The 23,532-nt window shown below is 30.2% G+C and overlaps 2 protein-coding genes across 2 annotated transcripts; one reads left to right on the top strand and one right to left on the bottom strand.

The window, feature by feature from the left end:
• Positions 1-6,168: 6,168 nt before the first annotated feature.
• Positions 6,169-7,628, top strand: LOC122600804. Its single transcript, XM_043773571.1, has 2 exons — positions 6,169-6,597; positions 6,992-7,628. Exons 1-2 carry the CDS (start codon positions 6,261-6,263, stop codon positions 7,429-7,431), a joined length of 777 nt encoding a protein of 258 aa, XP_043629506.1. The 5' UTR covers positions 6,169-6,260; the 3' UTR covers positions 7,432-7,628.
• A 4,113-nt stretch (positions 7,629-11,741) lies between these two features.
• Positions 11,742-17,918, bottom strand: LOC122599631 (protein YIP4b-like). The gene is made up of 3 exons (XM_043772168.1): positions 17,251-17,918; positions 12,778-12,852; positions 11,742-12,224 (listed from the first exon to the last, which is right to left on the bottom strand). The coding sequence occupies exons 1-3, from the start codon at positions 17,791-17,793 to the stop codon at positions 11,964-11,966; spliced, it is 879 nt and encodes a 292-aa protein (XP_043628103.1). The 5' UTR covers positions 17,794-17,918; the 3' UTR covers positions 11,742-11,963.
• Positions 17,919-23,532: the final 5,614 nt, after the last annotated feature.

Below are 23,532 nucleotides of genomic sequence, written 5' to 3' on the forward strand. Positions count from 1 at the left end.
TTATATCATCTTACATGTACGTCATCATTCAATATTTAAAAGAAAGAAATGAAAAGCTATTTTTGCTTCATATTACATAGGAAAACAAACAAACGGTGAACTAACCTGTATGGTATAACACTATAACTTCTGTTAAACTAATACTTCTCGGTTTTTATATTTAACCAAATCGTTTATCATATTAAAAATGGAATTGGTAATTGGATGAGCATTTTTTTATCCAGTTTGTTTTGTAAAAGACATGTCTTTTGAGTTATGACAAAGATGTATGCGGCTTAACTAGAGTGTCTCGTGATTATTTCCCAACATTTCTTTGGCTACCTCTATAATTTACAAACCGTGCGTCAAAATTATCAACAAAAGAAAAAAAATCGAAACTCATAGGCAACGTAGTACTTGACACTGTCTCATGTCCAATATTTTAGTGAAGTAATTCACAACATCATAAAAGTTGGTGTTGGTTCAAATCATCTTCGAGAAACAACATTGTCTATCAACTGTTTTTGTTGTTGGCCCAATGTTAGCTAGCTAGCCCATATAGCATTGATATATTAAAATACTATATTACTGTAAATATATTTTTATATTTATATATATCAAAAATATATTTTTCTTAAAATAATAATTAACGAATTAGTAATAATTAATGAATTAAAATATTCAATTTCACTTTATTAACATTGGTGTTTTTGACCTTAATAAATTCACATTAATTTATTATGTTGTTCATTAAGTCTTAGTGATTCAATAAATTATTCAATGCCAAAAGTTATTGCTTATCCATGTCATCACAAATATCTCGATTTCATTCGGATTTCCATGTCATATCATAAAAAATATCACACATGACACATTCCTTAGATGGTGTCAAAACATACAACATTCTAAACCGAGTTGAAAGATTGCCATCATTAAGCCAATGATCATTCCAGAATCTTGTCTTATTTTCACCCCCAACTGATCTTTAATAACATTTTAAGAGGGCTAGCAATCGAGTGTGCCTCAGAGAATGAGGAACATATATTTGCTCATATATTATTACCATTTGTTTTACATATGAATGCAAACTCAGAACCATGAATCACATGGATGATTTTATACCTCACGACATCCAAGTTTTGAACCACATGTCATATCCATTTGTACATATCAATGCTAAATTGAGCCTCCAGACCACCAAAACCTAAACCACCCACTTTGTGCCTGACGATTGTCTTCCAGTCGATCCATTACATTTCATTTTTCGAGTCGACCCCCTTTCTCCCTTACCCATTCCACACAAAAAATAAATAAAATGAAACTGTAATCTTTATTAATCGAAATAAAGAAAAATAATATATCGTAAATACTTTGAATTGCCGAGTTAGAATGCATCATAGGCAACACATTAATATTAAGTTTAGATTTTATTCTATAATAACTTTACAAAATTTATGAAATCTAACCATGGATGAAGTTTGAATCCAATTTTGTACAAAATATTAATAAATAAAGAATACACACAAACATTGGATTTGTTATCATAAGTCTCTTATTTAAAAGTACATCACTTGGTTGGAAACATTAGTCTTGAGATAAACCTCTCTATTGGTAGAGTAAAAATTTTGAGTTGTTTTGATTTTTAATAAAATAGGAAGAAAAAAAAAGAGGTTGGAAAAATGTTTTTTTTTTTTTTTGGTAAATGTACCGTACATTAATAATATAGTTGTATATAAAAACGTTAAATTTTTTTCAAATTCTTTTATAAAAATAATCACAATAGTCACGCATATTTACAAGCTAAATTATATATCATTAAATTCGATAATTTATTTTATTTTGTTTAATATAGCGCAATTTCTCTGTCACCACATGCTCCAAAATTGCAGATCAATGTTAAAATTGATGTTCCCAAAGTTGTTACTCACCTAAGCTAAAATCGGTCTTCTTAACACTGTCGTTGATAATTTGACTAAACTTGACATTATACATATATATATATATATATTATATTGTAGATACAGGGTATTACGACATTATTAATATTCAATTTTATTTTATTATGGTTTAAAATATAGCTTACTATTTTTATTAATAGAAAATTGATCTATACATTTTAAATGAAATATATCTCAAATATTTTAATTAAAATATGTTGTGTATTTTTTTTATATGATATTAACTATTGTTCTATTGCATAAGATATAATATAAAGAGTATTATTTTATTATCATTAAATATTTATTAAAGAGAAACCTTAATTTATAATTGAAAAAGTATAGACTATTAGATGAATTTTAACTTTTATTTAAAGCCATTAGATCAAATGATGATGTCTTATACCTTATTTAACTTTTTTGGATTTAATTTAATTTTATGAAATTTAAGTCATTATTACTTCCTTATTTAAATTTATAGACATTAATAATTAATGTTTTTAATAATATAATTATGGAAACTAATATTTTTATATTTTGTAGCATTTTTTATTTTTAATTTTATTACCATAAAATTTTCTTTTTTAATGCAATACATTTATATTAAGTTATATTTTTGTATAGGATTTTTATCATATAATGAATAAAATTTTGGTTATAAGGATTTTTCTATAAGATTTTTATCATATAACATTTTTATTAAATCAATGTTTTAAAACCTGGGCCAGAGTCAAACCGGCTTTCTTAATAAAAAACTAAAAATTAAATATGGAGTCTATAGTAAGCTATGATAACTATATATATAAAAAAAATTAATTGTTTGAAAATTGCAATGATATTATGCATAGTTTCAAGTTATATTAACACAACATGCGATATATAGATTGTTAATTAAATTGCTTAAAAATTTTAGTATATAACTAAATTATTCGAGAAAACGTTAAAACACAAGTGCAATGACAATGCAGACATATCCGGATGAATGGAAGACATCCAAAGAAACAAAAATCTTACTGAGCGAGACCTCTAATAGATGATGTATCCATTTTTCAAAACTGTGGTTAAATAACACACAAATATATATGAGAAACAATGACTAAGGTTTGTTACAAAAGCGAACTTCATTCCTAAAAGTGAACTGTCTGGTCACTGTTAAGCGATCTAATCGACGACTAATATAACTTCATGTTTTCTAGTGGTTTAATTCTTACCTGGTTAAATATTTGTCAACTTATGATATTATAAAAATTTAACATGTCGTTAATTATATATGTTTCTTTCGTATTACACGAGTATTAATCTAGTTAGGATATATTTTAGCTATTATTATAAAACTATATTAAAAAAATTAATATTAACTATTATTCTATTATATATATATATATATATATATATATATATATATATATATATTATTAGCTACTTTTTTAATTTTTTGATTAAAGTTATTGGATAAAAAGTGTAAATTTGTGATGGAAAACCAAAAAGTGTAAATTAAATTTAAAGGGGTATTTTTTGTATAACCACAAAAAGTATAGATATTGTCATTTAAAAACGATAAAATAATTAAATTTGATCTAATAACTCTAAATCAAAGATGAAATTCATCCAAAGGTTCTTGTTTGTTTATTAATAAATTTAGCACCTTGTTATATTATATATTGGTAGATATATTGAGATAATTTTAGTATTGATATATATATATATATATATACACGAGAGAAAGTGCCCGCGCATTGTGGCAGTGAGAAAGTGGGGTGATAGGTCATAGGAGGTGAAAAGACATAGAGTGTGATAGTTAAATGCTTTAGCTATATGTGCTCCGCCCTCGGATTTAAAAAATCGTCGAAAATATCTCAAATGTCATCTCTAACGAAAGAGTATGAAATTTTAATAACACCCACACAATTTTTATAATTTATCGATATACGGTTTTTGAGATAAAAGATTTTGAGATTTATAGAGAAGAGAAAAAAAAATGAGTGGTTGAGATTTGAGGAGAGAGAGAAAAATTGGTGGTTGAGATTTAGAAATATTATAGGTATATTAGGTAGAGTTATTTAAATTAGTAAATAAAGACAAAGGGTAATTTAGATAGTTCAAATCATCTTTTGAGATTTTAAAAAAGATCAAAATGTTTTATAGGATAGTATAGATATAACTAAGAAATGATATATTTTTGATTATGTGACAATTATGTATATTTGTCACCTATGATTTTAGCTTATGTATCATTTCTTGGTTTTTTAGCCTTTTTTTGTAAAATAAGATAGTATTATCTGACCAAATGTAAATATATTATCTATTATTTAATTAATTTTTTTATTTTTAAATATAAATTAATTACATATCTTTAAAAACAAAAACTCTATATTTTATTCTATCAATATTAACTTCACCTTCATTTTTAATTATTTTTTTTGATATATTTTAAAAACATAATTTTTATTTAATCAAAGTGTTAACTTTCATTGATAAAAATTATGTTTTATTTAGAATTAAAAATACGGTTTTATAATTAAGGAGCTTTCATACAACCTATGTGTTGGTTTACATATTTTTCATATTTTTCATATAACATAATTTTGTGGTACATTTATTTAACTGATAAATAAAATTTTTGCTTAATTGTTTTTTTATAAAATATTTACGGTTTTATTTTTTTATGTCATGTATATTATTAATTATTAAAGAAAACTTCGTACTTATTTCTTTGTAATTTTTTAACTTACGTAACCTCTTTATATTTAACTAGGTCTTTTACCCGCACGATGTGCGGTTATCCATAATTTAAGAAATAAATAACTTTACAATGTGATATATAATATTAATTATATTCATATAGTAAAATTAAGAAATAAATAATTTGAAAACCAGATATTTTCCAATTTTAAAAATAGATTTTAAATCCATACGGTTTCTATTATGATATAGAATGTGATTTTTTACTTTTATTTTTGTAAGATTTTGTTTATATATAGATTTTATTTTTATTTAATTTAATAGTTTTAGATAATATAATTTTGTAGATTTAAATATTGTAAAAAAATATAGAGATGCCACATAGGATAAAGACCTATGTGACAATTTTTAAAAATAGCTTTAAATTGTAGAAGACTTTAAAATGCTAGGATAACTATTGTTTTAATATTTATATAGATATGTATATATAACTAATTTATTATTCTCTTTATATTTAATATTGATAATTCATAGCTAATGTGGCTTAAGTCTTTAAGCTTTAAGTGTCAACTGAGTTTTTGCTTATTTTATTTTATTTTTTTAACTCTTTTTTTGTATTTTGTGATATTCTTTAAAGGAAACACTTAGTCAAATCTAATATTTAAGGATTGTATGATTAATAAGAATTTTAAATTGTAAACTTGATCGCGTACTTATTTAAGTTATATCAGAGTAATAATTACATATCAAGTATATCGAATTATTTTAGCATTGAATTAATTATGATATATTTATTTTTTTATCTTTTGAATATTAGAATATCTTATTTTACTTTTTAGTTGTTAAATAAAAGTTCAATCTTTACTTAAATTCAATAAATTATTCATTTTTTGAAATTAACCTCTTTTGATTGTTGCTTTATGCATTGAAATTTAACTTATGTTAGATGATTTATTTATGAAGTATAGATTTTACATAAATTATTCTTTAATTTCATTTGTTGTTACATGATTGCATGATTAAAACATTATTAGAAAAACAAGTCAATTAATTAGTATTTAAATATATTTATTTATGATGTAACTATCTTTAATAAATAAGTTTACATTTAAATATATTGTTGCTATAATGTTGTAGTCTTATAATTTTAAATTTGAAAGTTTTATTATTTATTTTTAATAAATTTTACAACAGTAATTATTTATCATGTAATGCATAAGCTTAATCTAGTAGGATATATATATTGAGATGGTTTAAAGAAAAGAAATGATATTCATATAATCAATTTTTATATGTATTATAATGTATAAGAATACAATTGTGGTGTATTAGTTAAAAGAAATAGTACAAATGTCATATTTTTTTTATAGCAAATGATAGTTTAGTCATTTCAAAAATTAAAAAATAAAAAAGGCTAATGAATAATGTATTTATCATTTAGTTACAAACATAACCTGGTACAACTTTTATTCAAGACAACAATTATTGTACAAAGTCTGAAAATACATCATGCAAATAGTATATAAAGGACCTTCATTGATTCCTTTCCTCCATTCAAACCCCTTTATATTCTTTCCTTCTCATATGTAATTCCATTTATCAACCTCAACACACATTCTCTCAAAAATCACATACACACAAAACATCACACAATTATGTAAAATGGGTGACAAAAATACTAATATCAACAAAAACAAAGATGATCAAGAAACAACAGAAGTATTAGACACACTTTCACTCACTGATTTCCCAATAACACAATTAGATGATAATGTTTCCACAATTTATGATGAACACCAGCCGAATCCTCCATCATCATCAGCCACCGAAGATTTTTTCGAGTTCTTCCAAGGAGACTTGAGCGATTTTTCCGAAGAAAGTATGATGTCACATGCTGAAGACATCATATTTTGTGGTAAACTTGTACCGATCAACGAACAACGACAACATACCAAACCGAAACGACAAAGTGATAAGCATCACCAACGAGATCAACAAGGTAATTCAACATCTTTTTCGTAGATAAATCATGTTTATAATTTGTCACAAGTATTTCTTTACACAATGGGTGTCAAGTTTTTCAATCTTTATTATATTTGTTCGTAGTTATAAACATTTTTACACGTATAACATCAAATTAAATTACGTCACAAGTATGTGTATACTCAAATTAGGAAATTGATAATAACAGTCCTAATGTCACTAATAACTTAACATATGCATTAAAAATTGGCACTTTATATATCAGAAATCAACCTTTCACTTTTTTTAAAAGCAAAATAAATTTTAATGCATTCAATTAGTAGTTTACTTTATGCTGACATTATTAGCAAAATATCTTAGAAATTAAAATAAACGTGTACTAACTTGTATATATATATATGTCCTTGTAGTGCCTATTGGTTGCCGAAGATCAAGATCCGAGCCAAAGTCACAAGCCAAAAGAATCACCACAAGTTCACTTGTTAGAAATAGCCATTCATTAGATTACAAGAAACTAAACCGAAACTCAAGCATAAGTTCCGAACCAACATCCGAAATTCGTCGTGATGGTTCAAGCAAAAAATCTTCATCTACAAGATGGTATGTATTATTGTTTGGTTTAGTAAAAGTGCCCCCACAAGAAATGGAACTTAGAGACATAAAAAACAGGCAAGTGCGTCGCATTGCTTCAAAACCGGTTCTTGTTTCTCCGGAATCAAGTTACGCAATTCCGGTTAGCCGAAATGTTGATAATCGGAAATGTTCATGGAAAGTACTTGGATTTCTTAGTTGTAAATCTTCTAGTAGTGCCGCCGTAACGACGCCGTTACGTTACATGCCCAAAGTTTAAGGGAATGTGACTTTGTGTGCTTTCTTTTTCACGTACAACTACGATTTTGGTGCATTTAATTAGTTTATGTTATATATATGACCCTATACATATTGTAGTATCTTTATTTATTGTTACATAATATAGGTTTGTATACTTTTTTATGTAGCTTGTATAATGGAAAGATTTAATTATAAAGTTAATTAGAAATTTATATATATATATCTTTAATTCATGTTACTCGGTAGTATTGTATTATATACTATTATATATCTAACATATTTGTTAGAAAGATTGTTTGTACATAATGGGAAGATGAACCATATTCATCAAAGTAGCTAAGCGGCGTTTTGTGTTTGCTCGGAAACGATCTCAGAGTCGAAATCTTTTCAAGATATATATATATATATATCTTGCGCGTGATCATGAAAATTATTGAAAAGAGTCATAGGTTCCCAGTTTAGTTTGCGTACATTTGAGTAAAAAAACTTCTATTTCCCGCATAACCTGAACAAAATTTTTTTTTTATGTTTTTGTTATAGAAGGTTTTTGGTTAAATATACTTAAATTTGACCATATTGTCTATTAAAAGAACATGAAGTACTCAACTTAACCACATTTTTTTAAGACATATATAAGGTAACTAGTCAAACTTAATTTAACTCTTTATATTCATAAGTAGAATTTATAGTTTGAACCCAAAAGGTTGTGGTAGAAAATGACAAGTAGGTATAGTCGGGGGTTAGTAAAAAGAACACATTACGTACAATGGATGGTGTGGTGACAAGAGATATATCATAATTATGATGATGATGTGGGTATGTACGTCTTTCTTTTTCTAGATTTTGTTAATAGCCTTTTAAGAAAAAGAAAAAAGATTTTGGTAGTAAAATGACGGTTTTGTCCTCATAAAGTTGGAAACAGTACGACATTGAATGAACATCACGAGGTTCCTGGCGATGATATCATATCTAAGGACAGTCTTGTAATCAACGATAAGATTTTGTCATGCAATTGTTGTGTTCATGTCTCTAGAAACATTTGAATGGAAGTATCATTCGCATTTACATATATAGGCTACCTTTCTCAAAGTTTGAAATTTCAATCATTATTTAACGTATTTCATGGTTGTATCATGTCATGATATATCTATAATACATCATAAAATATTTAGTTTTTCCTAATTAAATTATGGATAACTTTAAAAAATTCTTCTTTTCTAATTAATTATGTTAAAAACTTTCACTTAATATATATATAATATCTACTTGAAATATTTATAAATGAAATTAATTTACAACATTTGTCCTTAACTAATAAATAGTTAACTATCTATTTACGTCAAACACTTTTACGTCAATAACCACATCATTACCTGTTGTTGTTACCGCCACCACCGTCACCCAACTATACCGTCACATCAGATGGATGTATGTGATTAGTATCAAATCATTAAAACTTGTTTATATTAACCAAACATTCAAATATTGCATAAAACTAGTAATGAAGTTCATAGAATTGTTCAAAAGTAGTTAATAAATTTTACAGAAAAATGATTAATCCTTCTAACTAAATAGTCTAAAAATTCTCCTAATCATAATATGATTATAAGTGACAAAATCAAAGGATAAAATCATAAAAGTGAATAAATAGATTACACTTTGTCATTTTTTAAGATTAAGATTGTTAGAAGAATTATTAGGCTAACTTTTAGGCAGATATATTATTTTTCAAATTTAAATATTCTAATTTAGTGCATGCGGGGAACTGGGGATAATTTAGAAAGTTAATTTGTGAGTTCTGATTTTTGAACAATATTTGTGAGTTTGAAACAATATTTACGTATGTAATAAATTTTAGGGTTAAGTACAAAAATCATCCATGTGGTTTGTCAAATTTGCAGTTTTTATTCCTCCGTTAATTTTTTGGCCTAAATCATCCCTTTTGTTTGCACTTCGTCCCTACTTCTGTTAAGTCCCCCCATATGCAAGTCACGTGAGGGGCATTTTTGTCATTTCGATCCAATTTTTTCCTCTACTTTTTCAAAATCATCCCCGTGGTTTGTTCTTTTTACATTTTTCATCCCTGTAGTTAAATTTTTTTTAAATTAAGATATTTAATCAAATACATTGTTTGCATAATCTTATATATATATATATATAGGAAAAAGTGAATATAAGGCTGTCCGGCACCTAAACTTAGGTGTGGAACCCCTCACATACTAATTTTTTAATATTTGTTGAATTTTAATTAAATCACATGGCCCCCTGATTTTTATAGATTAAAAAAACAATATGTGAGTGTTTCACACCTAAACTTAGCTACCTAACAGCCTTATATTCCCATCCCCCATATACATATATATATATATATACACACACGAATGTTATGATATGTATAAACAATAAGTCCCATTTAAAGAAAGAGAGTAATGGTTCACTCTATCGAAAAATGAGCCTTGTTAACATCGGTACTGAAAATACCCAAGTAATAATGTATCAGAAGTGAGTGGTCGACAATTTTTTTTCGAAGTCAGGAAAAGTTTCAAAAACATCTCTCATCAACCACCCATTTCTGATACTTTGTTTGTCCTAGAACATCAACCTAGGGATAAACATATGACTCATAAACCCGAGACCCGGCGTAGGCCCTCCCAAATCGAACTGCCCGATAAGGTAACGGTCGGGATCATTAGTTTGATTTTGTTGCATTGCCGGGTTTCGGGTTGGGTCGGGTTGGGATTTGACACTTGATGAACAAATATCTGAATTAAAAATAATAATAATAACAATGATGAAAATTGCAAAACATATAAACCACAGGGACGTTCTAAAGAATTGAAGGAAGGAGTGGAGTGAAATGACGAAAATGCCCCTCACATGACTTGCACATGGGAGGACTTAACAGAAGTAGGGACGAAGTGCAAACCACAGGAATGATTTTGGCCAAAAAGTTAACGGAGGGATAAAAAACTGCAAAACTTATAAACAACAGGGACAATTTTTGCACTTAACCCTAAATTTTATAAAGTAGATGACTATCCTAATCAATAGAACAACTTTCGAAAGCTAGATGAGTATCCTGATTAATAAAAGCGTGCAAGATACAACCATACACATGATTAAAATCGCGCTGGTATTTACCAATAGTTTCTAACACTTTTAATCTCTTTTACTTTTACACCACATGACGCTAGTCATTGCTAAAATATACGAGAGATCGTAGAATTTCATTAGATACTCTACTAAGTAACTGATTAAAATCATATATGTAATTCCTTCACCTCTTGAATAATAACTAAAACATTCATCAGATCCAACTTTTCACGATTTCAAACTTGCTGCTCACCACGGCCTCCACATCATTATTTTGAATTTCTCCTAACGACCAAACTTAGTCTTGTCAAAATAAACTCAAGTCTAACAATGACCAAACTAAGTAATGGCAATATTGACTGAAGTCGCAAAAGGCCACAACCCATGGAAACCAAACCTATTGGCAGAATGAGTCACAATCGATAACTACTTCATACCCAACACGCCTTGTGATTTCACGCCTAATAGGTAGTCACAGCTACAATGGCTTTTCAGTTCACTTAAATGACGGCTTGTCAGCTGCAATATAGTTCAAAAATGAAATCATTTTGTATGTTATTCGCCGATGCCATGTCTGCATAAATTTCAGGTTGTCCAACGGATACAAAACCTGATCCGACATGCCAAAACAAGTCCAGAATACATACATTTCACTATTTCAGGTTGTAAAACGGATACAAAACCTGATCTGGCGTGCCAAAACAATCCTAAAATAATAAAGATGAAATATGGGAGCCGCAACCATACATTAAAGCAGCATGGTTAGATCAGTGGTAAACACTCTTGCCTCTGGAGACAGAGGACATGGGTTCGATCCTCATCCCATGCAAAGGTTGGAGGGCCTTTTCTACCATTTAGGTAGAAACTGGAAGCAGCCTCTCTACTTTGATAGAGGTAAAGTCTGCCTACATCTTAACCTCCCCCATACACCGTCAAGGTATTGGGGCTCAAAATCCGCAGAAGGCGGCACTGAGCAGTTACTTACTTACTTACTATAGTCATTCGACGACTGATAAATGCCTATTTGGTTACCAAAACATTAAAGTGAACAATGGTATAAATCAATTATTTTTAAATCAATGGTTTTGTATGGATTTTCATTCACAGTACCAGTTTTACCCTTAATACCAGAGTTACGGCTTTGCCTCTCTGGGATCCCGGATTCAAATCCAAGCAGTGACGTTTGATTATTAACTTGGGGAAAAACTACTGACAATTACCATACAAAAGAAAAAATTAATAAACATGATCACTACTGCTCATCCAAAACTTTCTTACATATAACACAGATAGAAAAGATCTTGTTCCCTATAGATAAAACCTCCAACTAGAATCTAAGTTCGGGGCCGTGCCAGAGAAAGCTAACCCACATCAAAATACAACGTATATCAGAACTTGATCAAACATTCATCAGGTCATAAAAGAATTTTGTATAACAAGGTTTCAATTTTATGGCTACTAATCGATGGCAATGATAAGGAAACCAACAGATACATACATCAGTAGGACAGGGTAGAGGGCAAGAGCTTTTCTTCTTGGATTAACAGCCATGCTTATGAACGGATACGCAGCCCAAGAGCTCCATGCCAACGTCACACACACCACCACAATCTTTAAAATGACATTGTCCTTCAACATGCATATTAGTGCTCCAATGTCAAGAGGGAACAGACAGTAACCCAATAGGCTGAGGCTCTGGAAGAAGATTATATGGCCACCCTACATACAACAACATAATCATACTCATATTGCAATTACATATTCCAAAATGAAACTTAGATAACAAAAAATGCATTATAATGAAATATACACACTGGTGATGGAGCCACTTAAAACCCCTCCTTTGTGCATTCATACTAAAGACTATTACCTGTAAATATCTTTCTACGAGAATGTTCAGATGTTCATTTTGAATGTGACAATGCATTACTGAATAACTAAATTAAAAAAAATAATTAGCAGTGGTAAAACCAGTCCGTAATGATTAAAAGGGGAAGGTGTGAGAAAATGAAATAGTTATTTTTTTTTTAGAACAGCGAAAATGAAATAGCTATAGTTTCCTCGATGCAGTTGGTATGAACATTTTTAATCCAAAATTATTTGCTTGGCCTCAAAATAATCAGATAACAATAATCAGGATCATTTTATACCAAAAGTAGAAACTGATGATAACAACATGATAATCAGTTTAAAAGGGCACTAAAACAGCCGTTAAATGCATGAAGATATACACACAACACACACGCACATTATCACACAGAAAGTAGATTACCAGAAGCAGGACATTTAATGTCAGAATGACAGCTCCTGTGGCAAGTAATGCAAAGGCAACAGCAAAAACTTCAGACTGCAAATACAATCCAGAAACTAATTAGAGACAGATCTAAAGAGCAGTACTGAAATATAATCAAGCTAAACTTCATACTTAAATGGATAATAATAAAATAGAAGTTTGGACAAGATATTAGCATTTTAGCATGAGGTAAGGGGTGGGGGTGTACAGACTCAGATCTCTGAAATAACAAATTACCAATTTACTACACATGAGATATAATCAAGCTAAACCCAAGTGCTAATCATGAAAACAGAAGTAAAAGCATCAACATAAAGAGTGCAAAACGACTGACGGGGAACTCATGTCAAATGACTTAGCTTGTCACTAGAAATCGTAAAAACAACTTCACTTAGTCGACATGTTTTTCACAAGTTCATGTATACAAGATAACACCCGATCATAGGTTCAAGCTCTACCACAAGTAATCATCATTAGCAGTAGGAAATAATCATGTATCCATTTCTCATATTTTCAGATGTTTATTTAGCTCGACAAGCCTTAATCCTAGCACTTTAGAATTAATCACTTGTTTAGTTGAGCAATGGTTAATGACACAACTTATTATCTACAATCATGGCTCACTCGTGTTCTCTGATACTTTACCCCAGTTAATGGCAATGAGAAGACTTCCTTAAGACAGCTTTTGGTATAAAAGTATTGATTGTATTACTGTTTTTGGGAAGCTTTTTTACTGTTAATCGACAAATAAAAATGTAACAGAAGATTAAACATGCAGCATGCATGCATTTCGTTAATGCGGTTTAGCGGTGACAATAGCAAAAAATGGTGCTAAAGACATTTGAAAATTGTGTAGATACCTATTAAGCTATTATTTGATCATACCAAATTCTAGAAAGTAAAAAGTAACTGGGTTGATCTAAACGATCTAGATGGTATGAATGACAGCAATAAAAGATATTCTTATACCGTTATAGGAAGCAAACAAAAGTACAAGCCAAGAGAAACAATTACAATAAAATTTATCCGAGGACTTGGCATGGGTTATTCTTGCTAATAGCATTAGAAATTTTGAACTCACTAAGTTATAAAGAAGAAAACTATAGCTAACTGGAGTGTCAAGCTCCAAATAGAGATAAGCAGAGCTTGGGTGTTGACTGATCTAGCAAATCAGGGATTTAACTATAAGCACATGTTTCATTTATAATTACATATTTTCTATATTATATTATTCATGTGAAACTTTTAGATATAAGCTAGAATTAGTCTAAACTATTAGTTCCATGTTTCCATAATACAAATACTCATCAAAGATTAGAAAATTTCAACCGAGTTGGAAAAGCCGATTGATGAATTTAAGTTAAAATATGCTGGTTAACACCCAATCAAATCGTCTGGATGCTTCATTAAGAAGCTGTAACTGATAAAAATTGTATGGTAAAGAGTACGGTTAGGGATTATTTTTGAACATAATAAAAGTGAAATATAACAGATCAAGTTTCATTTATCGTCTAAAAGTACACAACCACGCATACTAAAAGTGAAATATAACAGATCAGGGTTTTTCCAAAACATGTAACCACTCCTTTCAAAAACCATTTCTTATTAAAATGAGTAAGTTTAGCAACAAGATAAAATTAAGAGACATGTTTGAAAAAAAATGAGCAAGTAACAACCCCAAAAAAAACCACTACAGGTTAATGATGTACTCTATATAACACTATAATGTAACCCCTTCCTTTTCAGAAATTAGTTCCAGTTAAATTAAAATCGATCTTCCAGCATGACAACCAGCCTATGCAAGACTACCTCGTACCCTTCACATGCAGACGAGAGGTATATCAAGCTGACCAGGAAACTTATTTCATAAATCAAGTTCCTCCTTAGACTCCATTGATGATTACATCTGGAATTCTAAATGCCCCTATCTTCAACGACAACCTTTTTCAATCGAGTTTCTTACAAAGCTATATAATAAACCACTACAATGTATTCCAAGTAACCTACTGCTGATACCTAAAGTGTCTACTATTCTTTCTACAAAACCCCAAAGACAACAACACTTACTCACCACCAGAGGCGAAGCCAGGATTTGACATTGAGGGGGGCTGCAGAGTAACTTAATCAATGTTGACACCACTAACGATCACTAGTCTTCGTCGTTATCACATTAGAAATATTTTATTACAACCACTTTTCTACCACTAATTTTATACAACACCCTCAATAAATTATTAATGAACAACTAATCTAATAATGTTCAAAAAAAAAAGAAAAAGAACAACTAATCTAATACGTCAAATTTTATAACTTTATACTTTTAAATAGTAAAAACTTAACATAACACATTAAAATTTTAAAATAAAATATTATATTAATAATAAAAAAACACATTTCAATAATAAAGTTAATAAAACATAACAGCACCAAATAACTAAATGTATTAAGTTAATAAATCTGTAGATATTACATTGCAAAAATTAAACAGCATTACATGAAAGACATTGTTTATGAAAAAAGAAGTGGTTTTAAGATAAAGAGACCATCTGATATATAACAAATGTTTAAAACTTCCACAAATAAAGGATCAGAGTGTAATATATAAACTATTAGAGGGACCAAAACGAAAAGACTGCAAAAGAAACGAATAAAGGAAAAGGATGTCGACATCTTTCTCGTAAAAAAACCTGCAAATCACATCCACCATTAAAACTCAACTTGAAGCTTTTTTCCCCATTAAAGTACACATATTACACACAAAACACTCGTTATAATCATCACTATGTTAACGGGTTGATTTGAAGTTGGGGGTGGATTGACACCTGCCACCTCCTATTGGCTCCGCCATTAACTAAAGCACTGAAGGCTTCCAACGGAATTCATGGAAGGTTGGGGGTGGCTAAGCACCCCCCAGCCCCCCCTTGGCTCCGCCACTGCTCACCACTAACAATTCACACATGACCTCTGATTAGACGTGCACCCGCAACCTTTTGGTTAGGCTACAATTGTTTTGGTATCTATGGTCTGATATAAGCAAATCATTTAGCATAACGACTCACCAATTTATCCATAACAAGTTTCTTCTATATCTAAGTTCATAAAATAGAAACTCAAACTGATATACAGCGGTACCCGATCCCAGAAAAGTATGGGGAAGCTCAAACTAATATATCAAACTATAATCCATATACTAAAAGAGCATTAAAAATTTATCCAAAGACTTGACAATGGATAGGTTCAATACTTGCCAATAGCATTAAAAATTTCAATTTCACCAAATCATAAAGAAGAAAACTTGCAGCTAACTGGGGTGACAACTGACAAGCTTCAAAAAAAGATGAGCAGAGCTAGCGCGTTGAGTGATCTAGCAAGTAAGGGATTTAGCATAAGCAAAATGTTACATTTATATTTGTATACCTCCTATATAAACATGAAACTTTTAGAGATAAGCTAAATTTAGTCTTAGCTAGTTCCATTCAGATAGTCATCAAAGATTAGAAAGATTTCCTTCAAGTTGGAAAAGCTGATTGATAAATTAAAGTTGAAATAAGTTGGCTAACACCCAATCAAATCGTCCGGATGCTTCATTAAAAAGCTCTAACTGATAGAAACAGTATGGCACAGAGTACGCTTTACTGTCAGTGATTTTTTTGAACACAATAAAAGCGGAATATAAGAAATTCAGATTAAGTTTCATCTATTGTCCTACACATTCACAACCACAACATACTCAAGTTTTTCAAGCCACTATAACTTAAACACGTACTTCGTAAAATACTATAATGTAAGAGACATGTTTAAAAAACACGGAGCAACTAACAACACGAACAAGCCACTATAACTTAAACACGTACTCCGTAGAATACTATAATGTAACCCCTTACGTTCCAAAATCAGTTCTACTTATAATAAAATAAAATCGTTATTCCAGTACCGACAACCAGCCCATGCAAGATCATCCCAGACCCATCACATGCAAGACGAAAGGTATATCAATTACAACAAGGAACATTTTTATGTAAATCAAGTTCCTCCTTAAATCCAGTCGTGATTGAATCTGGGATACTTTTCAAAAGCCCCTATCTTCAACCACAACATTAGTCTATCGACGTGTCTTACAAAGCCGTTTAATCAACTATACTACAATGTATGCCAAGTAACCTACTGCTACTAACTAAAGTGTATCCCATTCTTTCTAAAAAGCCCAAAGACAACATCACTTACTCGCCACTAACAATTTACACAAGATCTCTAATAAGACTTGAACCCGCAACCTTTTGATATCTATACGCAAAATATTTAGCATAAAGGCTCGCCGATTTATCCGTAACAAGTTTCATCTATGGGAAAGCTCAAACTAATCTATCAAACTAAAATCCATACACTAAAAAACACCACTAACACATATATCATCATTATATATATATATATATATAAAAGAAAACAACAAACCTTTTTAACAGAAGCAGACCAAGATAAAACAAGACCCAAGAAAACAATAAAGAAAAACGGACCCCACAGATCCCAATCTCTCAACGCTTTTCCCGGATCTTCACGAAACGGGTTTGGAAAAACCACCAATTTCAAATTACTAACAATCCTCGAAAGATCCCTTTTCACCGTATCCCATACGGGTTCAGTCAACGTATTCGGACCCGACCCGAATCCAGTCAACTGCTGTCCACCACCACCACCACCAGAAGAAGAATTATAAGAATTATTATTATTAGTTGATGAAGGTGGGGGGACAGGTGTGGGTTTGTGATTGGATGATGGTGGTGGGTTTTGAGAGAGGTTTGATGGGATAAAGGGTGATGAAGAGATGGGGATGGAGGCGCGTGGTGGTGAAGGTGGACGCGCCGGGAGGACAGTGGATTGGAGAGATGAAGGAGTGAAGTTGATTAGGTTTTCGATTTCGTCTATGTCGGATTGGGATGTTTGGTTTAATGGGACTGTGTCGCGTTCGTTGTTGGGGTTGATGTTGTTGTATGACATTTTTTTGTGTCGGTGATGATGGCGGTGGTTGATGGTGGTGGATCTGGTGGTGGTGTGGTGAAGGAGAGTTTTTATGAAGAAAGGTGAATGTGTGTTGGTTTGTAACTTTGTGTATAGAAGACTCTTTGTTTCTTTCTATATTATGTATTCTTTATCTTTAATATTCTTTCTTTTAGTCAAATTTTAAGGAAAAAAAAAAAAATTCACTAAGTTTTTTTAATTTTTCCGAGTACATGTTGTATAAAAGTGATGAAAATGTGTCACACTTAATGCAAATCGAGTTAAAATCGAGTTTGAAAGCTCGTATGTATCAAAAGTGTGGTTGTTCACTTGTTATGTATATTTTACCCGAAATAACGCACCAACTTATTTGGGTTGATAGGTTACGGGTTACTAGATTAGAGTTGAATGTTCAATCTAATTTTGATGTTAAATCGAGTTTAAATAGAATTTCATAAACCCGCTATAACTATATGAAGGTACCCGGGGCTTATCCAATACCTACTCCTATCTAAAACTTATTATAAAAGGGTCAAAACATTAACCTCGTTAAATTTAAAAGGTTAAAACATTAAAATATTAAAGTTTACAATCTATAATATTTTGTAGAATAATGTAATTAGAAAAATAAATTAAATTACTAAAATATTTACCCATTCAAAGTTAATTGGTCAAAACGTTATAAATTTAAATTTTAAATTAACTGTAATACTTTAACATTTGCAGAGATTTTTTATACGATATTACATATGTAGACGTTTTTATAAATAAAACAATTATACTCACCATTAATGTTGACTAGATTAAATATAATCAAATCATCTAATCAATTCGCGGGTGTAGGTTATAAATGTGTGGGGATAAATAGTTGGTTTGACATATGTCAATTATCTAATCTATACACAATTATCTAATCTATGCATGGGTGACTTCGGTGTCATGGCCTTGTGGGTAAATAGTTGACTTGAATTATCTAATTTATTCTCAGGTGTCATAGGTGGGTTATGACCTTATGGTTAAGTAATTGGCTTGTCACATGTCAATCTAATATTTTTGTAGGTGTCGTAAGTGAGTTATGGCCTTTTGGGTAAATAATTGGCTTGAGACGTATAGCGTATTACTCATCTAGCCTATTTATGATTGTGGTAATCACGATTGATTGTGGATGACAAGTGTAAAAATTTTGCTTGGTAACTTTACAAAATAAGGTTTTATAACATACCAAGACCATCCGAATCAATGTTGCGAGTCAACAGATTTTATTATACAATTATAATATTTGTCTAGATTAAAATTTAAACACAATTCACACAAAAGGATAGTTTTTGATAATTTTTTCGATTTATAACCTTACAAGTCATATGACCATGCGCTTAAATCAAGTGTACCGACCTTTTCAAAAATGCAATTTTTTTTTTCTTTTTTTGAAAGGCTTAAAAAAATAAATGACTTCGTTTTCCAACTTTTAACTATTACTGCTTAGCATATTTACAAGTTAGAAACAAGATCAAACTAAGTATTAGTGACTTATAGTGTTAAATAAAAAAAAGAAGTTACTTTGTATGGCAAATTAAATTACAAAAGGGTGTATCCTGACCAAACTTGTATGCGAATTATTCATTATATAAAGACAATTTCGTGGTGGGTACCTTGTCATTTCCAAACTTGTCCATCAAGTAGTCTAACTTCAATTGCATCGCGAAGTTTGGACTTTCTTTTGTTTTTTTATGGATTATTATTATAGCTATAATTATTATTTTCTGATAGATATTAATTGCTCGTAAATTTTTAGAGATTTTGCATACGTCGTCTTAATCAGAATAGTCTTACTTTAGCGTCCTTAAAATACACTAATTAAATTTTAATATTGTTAAATTGAATTACTGTATTCGGGTTGTAAACTAAGATGATCAAGTTCAAAATAATCAACTATCAACTATTAAAATAAAATAAATATACAGTTTCATGTTCAGTTAAAAGTCGTTATGCATCATGTTCAACATTGATAAATTATAAAGCCATTATGATTAATTGGTTTATGTTTGATCTGATAGTTTATATATACGTGTTTTTACAATTATTCATGCTATCAGTTTTGTATTTGAAAATTCTATATCTATAATTAATTAAAATTTGAAGTTATTTGAAAATACTTGTTTTATTTTATCGAATTAACATATACAGTATATGAGTGTTTGGTCTAATAAAATTTTGATTACTTAAACTAGTTTACAACGTGCGTTATCATTCCGCGTCTCTTGTTGTATAAGCTGTCGCACGTCACATTGTTTTCCTTTTCTTCCACGCTCAAATCTTAATCCATAATTCCATATATTAATATTTATTAACTCATTACTCGATCAGTACTCATATCATATTATTCTACTACGCATCAACTTATATTAATTCTCCCACACTCAACAACTCAAACCACAACATATCATTGAATTAATTGAAAATATAATATAAATATAACATTGACCATCACTTTATATATTTCTTATCGATCACCCATTTCGTTTTCATCTTCTACAAACTTATTAGCTAACCTCTTCTTTGGATCACCCAAAAAAAAAAAAAAATGGCACAAGACGAGGAAAACAACAACAAATGGTACTTGTTAAATCGGCTAAAAAACGTTGTAAAAAGGGTCACTTTCCTCATGAGTTCCAACAATATTATAAACCGGTGGCGGGTCATTTCCTCCTTAACTGGCGGTGAAAGAAGTTTCCGAAGACGATTGAGCTTTGGTGAGAAGTTAGGGTTGACAGCCATCGTGTCTTCTGACGATGAACAAGATTATGATGATAATTTAGAGATTTGTGATTCGTCGGGCAGTTCATCTTCACGAGAGTTAAAGAAGACGAAAAGTTTGCGTGTTGAAAGAACTACGAGTTTTCGTGAAGAAGATGATATTGATAAGAGAGCGGAGATGTTCATTGAGAATTTTTATCGACAATTGAGATATGAAAAACAAGTTTCGTTGGAACTTAGGCATACAAGACACGCTGGCAGTTTTGGATCATCTTCTAATTCTATTTCGCCATCATGATTCTTGAATATATAGATATATTTAATTTTAGAAATTTTGCTAGATAAATTATGATATTCATCAATGTATAATCACATAAGATTTGCTACGTACTAATTAATGATGATTTGTTAGTGTTTTTGTACTCGTAATTTAATAAAGGTATCACGAACTTTATGATGCCAATGAACCATCTCTACTGATAATTTAATTAGTGGAGCATCTATATTATATTGTTGTCTTCGGTTCCCCGATTTTCTTTTGTTATAATAAGAGTATGTTTTTTAAATGGAAAATGTTAAATATAGTCCGTGTATTAAAAAACGTGTATAAAAAAACTTGTACCTTTCATATTAAAAGTCCGCTCCCTGATTTTCATGGTAAATGTACAAACAAGTTATGCACCTTAAACACAGTCCTAAAGGCTGTATGTACCAAACCCTACTTTTTAATTTGCTTGGTTATGTCTTTTGAACTTGTATTTTCCTCCAAGTGGTCCATTCAGTGGAGGTTCACAATAATCACCATATTTATGACAAACCATTAATTGGTTTCTTCTTAATATGATTGGTTAGAGTCCTGATTTGCTAAGAAGCGTATGCCATTTAATTAATATTTTTAGCTTTTAAAATAGGGCTTAGCATCGCTCAGTAAGATGAAAATCAGGATGGAATTATGTATGTTTAAATTAAAAATAAACTTAAAAATTTATATATGACTACCACCATGATAGCTGCAGTCCACTGCATATTCGATTTCCCCTTTAAAATAACTAAAAAATAGTCACCTGACTCGTTACATATTACGTATTAGTTTTGACAAGAAGTCTAGTGCCAATGCTTATTTTACACTCTTATTATAAAAACACCATTGCCAACAAAGTGTCATGGCCTATTCTTGGCAAAGCTCGTCGTGAGGTAGACGGAGTAGGATAAGGAACGAAAAGGAAACGAAGAGTACATTAGATTTTCAAAAAAAACAAAAGTGTTTTATTTGATAATTAAACTAGCACGGTACCCGCATAATGCATCGGTAGTCATGACGGTGACGGTGTGGTGGGGGGACGACTGTTGGTGGTGTAGGCGCGTCGAGTGGTGTAGATAATTGATGTAAAAGTAATTGATGTAAATGGTTAATGGAGATATTTTAAAAGATAAAAGAATGATAATATAATTTAATCATTAAAAATATCTTAGATAATTGTCCCATGTAACTTTCAACAAGAGCTGTTTTTTATTACATAATATAGATATGTGAGGAAGAGGACAAAGAATAATATTGGCAGGAGTGTGTCTTAAAAATTTCTTAAGAGAAAGAGGTGATGTAATACTAGTTTAGCTGGGAAGATAAGAGTTTAGCTGGGAAGATAAGAGTGAAATTCATCATGGAGAGACCAAGTTCAAAATTAGTTACTATATGCATTTACATATTTAGAATATTGAACCCTATAAGACCCACCAATGTCTATCGATATAAAAACAATTTGGTATTTATTCACTCAACAAATTAAACCCGTTGATAAACTTAAACAAATTATTGTTAAAATACGATATAAATAAGCCAAATTTAATAAAATACACTCACCTCTTCGATACTTTTGAATGTAAAGCACTTATGTTGTAAATGGCTGTTACAGATTAAAATGCTTGAAAATTTCAAAATTAAATTTTAGAAGCAAAAAGTTATACGTTGGTGGCCCTAGAGTTCAGCTGCGACGACTCTGAACTATTCGCAAAGCAGAAGGTCTCCGTTAGAATTAGTCGGCTCGCAAAGGCTTTTGGATATCTTAGTTAAACAAAAATTAATTGATGGGCTTAGCATAAATGCTACAATTGTATCCATCATGGGTGTTGTTGCTCTCATGTATGAAGGATTTATGGTGGGTATCTTGTAAAATTCAAGGCAGGAGTTATTGTTTTATGTTATAAAACATAATCTATATTTCTATACTACCTTATAAATCATTTACTCCCTCTAAATTTCTCAAAAAAAAAAAAAACTTAAAAAACCCAAACGACCTCTCTCATTTTTTATTTTTTTTTAAAGGTGAATTTCACTTGAAATTTCGTGTCGCGACTCGATAACGAGAGGTCTTATTTATTAATTTAATATCACTACCTAATATACAAATAATACTTTTAATAAAATTATTTATAACATACATATACTCAAACATTAAAATAAATACAATAACCTCTTTACATCAATTACTTTTACATTACATTATTAATCACGCCACCATCGGCACTACCACCGTCATCTCCATCACCGCTACTACCACCGCCACACTAACGTATCGTGCGAATACATGGCTAGTAAAATTAATTAATACAATACCTGTGCGTAGCTCGGGTAACGATTATTAAAGTAAATCTATATGTCACACAAAAAAAAGACCAAGCAGAAAAACAAAACACGAGATAATTCCATAAAAGTCAAGGAACAAAAGTGACAAAGTCATAAAAAAAAATATAGGATCCAAACATAAGTTGAAACCTCAAATGATGTGTTCAAACCAATAATACGAACACTTTTGAAAATCCATGTTTATGCGGCGAATTGTAAAGTATCTTCATTCTTTTTCAGTAACATCTTTCACGCCTTCCATATCAAATCCGTCCTTCATATCTTCATCTTTCACTTCCTCATCCTTCACATTTTCACAAGTAATTGTTGATGCAATTGCACAAGTAGTTGATAGACACCCT

This window comes from Erigeron canadensis, chromosome 5 (assembly GCF_010389155.1).
Source record: "Erigeron canadensis isolate Cc75 chromosome 5, C_canadensis_v1, whole genome shotgun sequence".
Taxonomy (NCBI): domain Eukaryota; kingdom Viridiplantae; phylum Streptophyta; class Magnoliopsida; order Asterales; family Asteraceae; genus Erigeron; species Erigeron canadensis.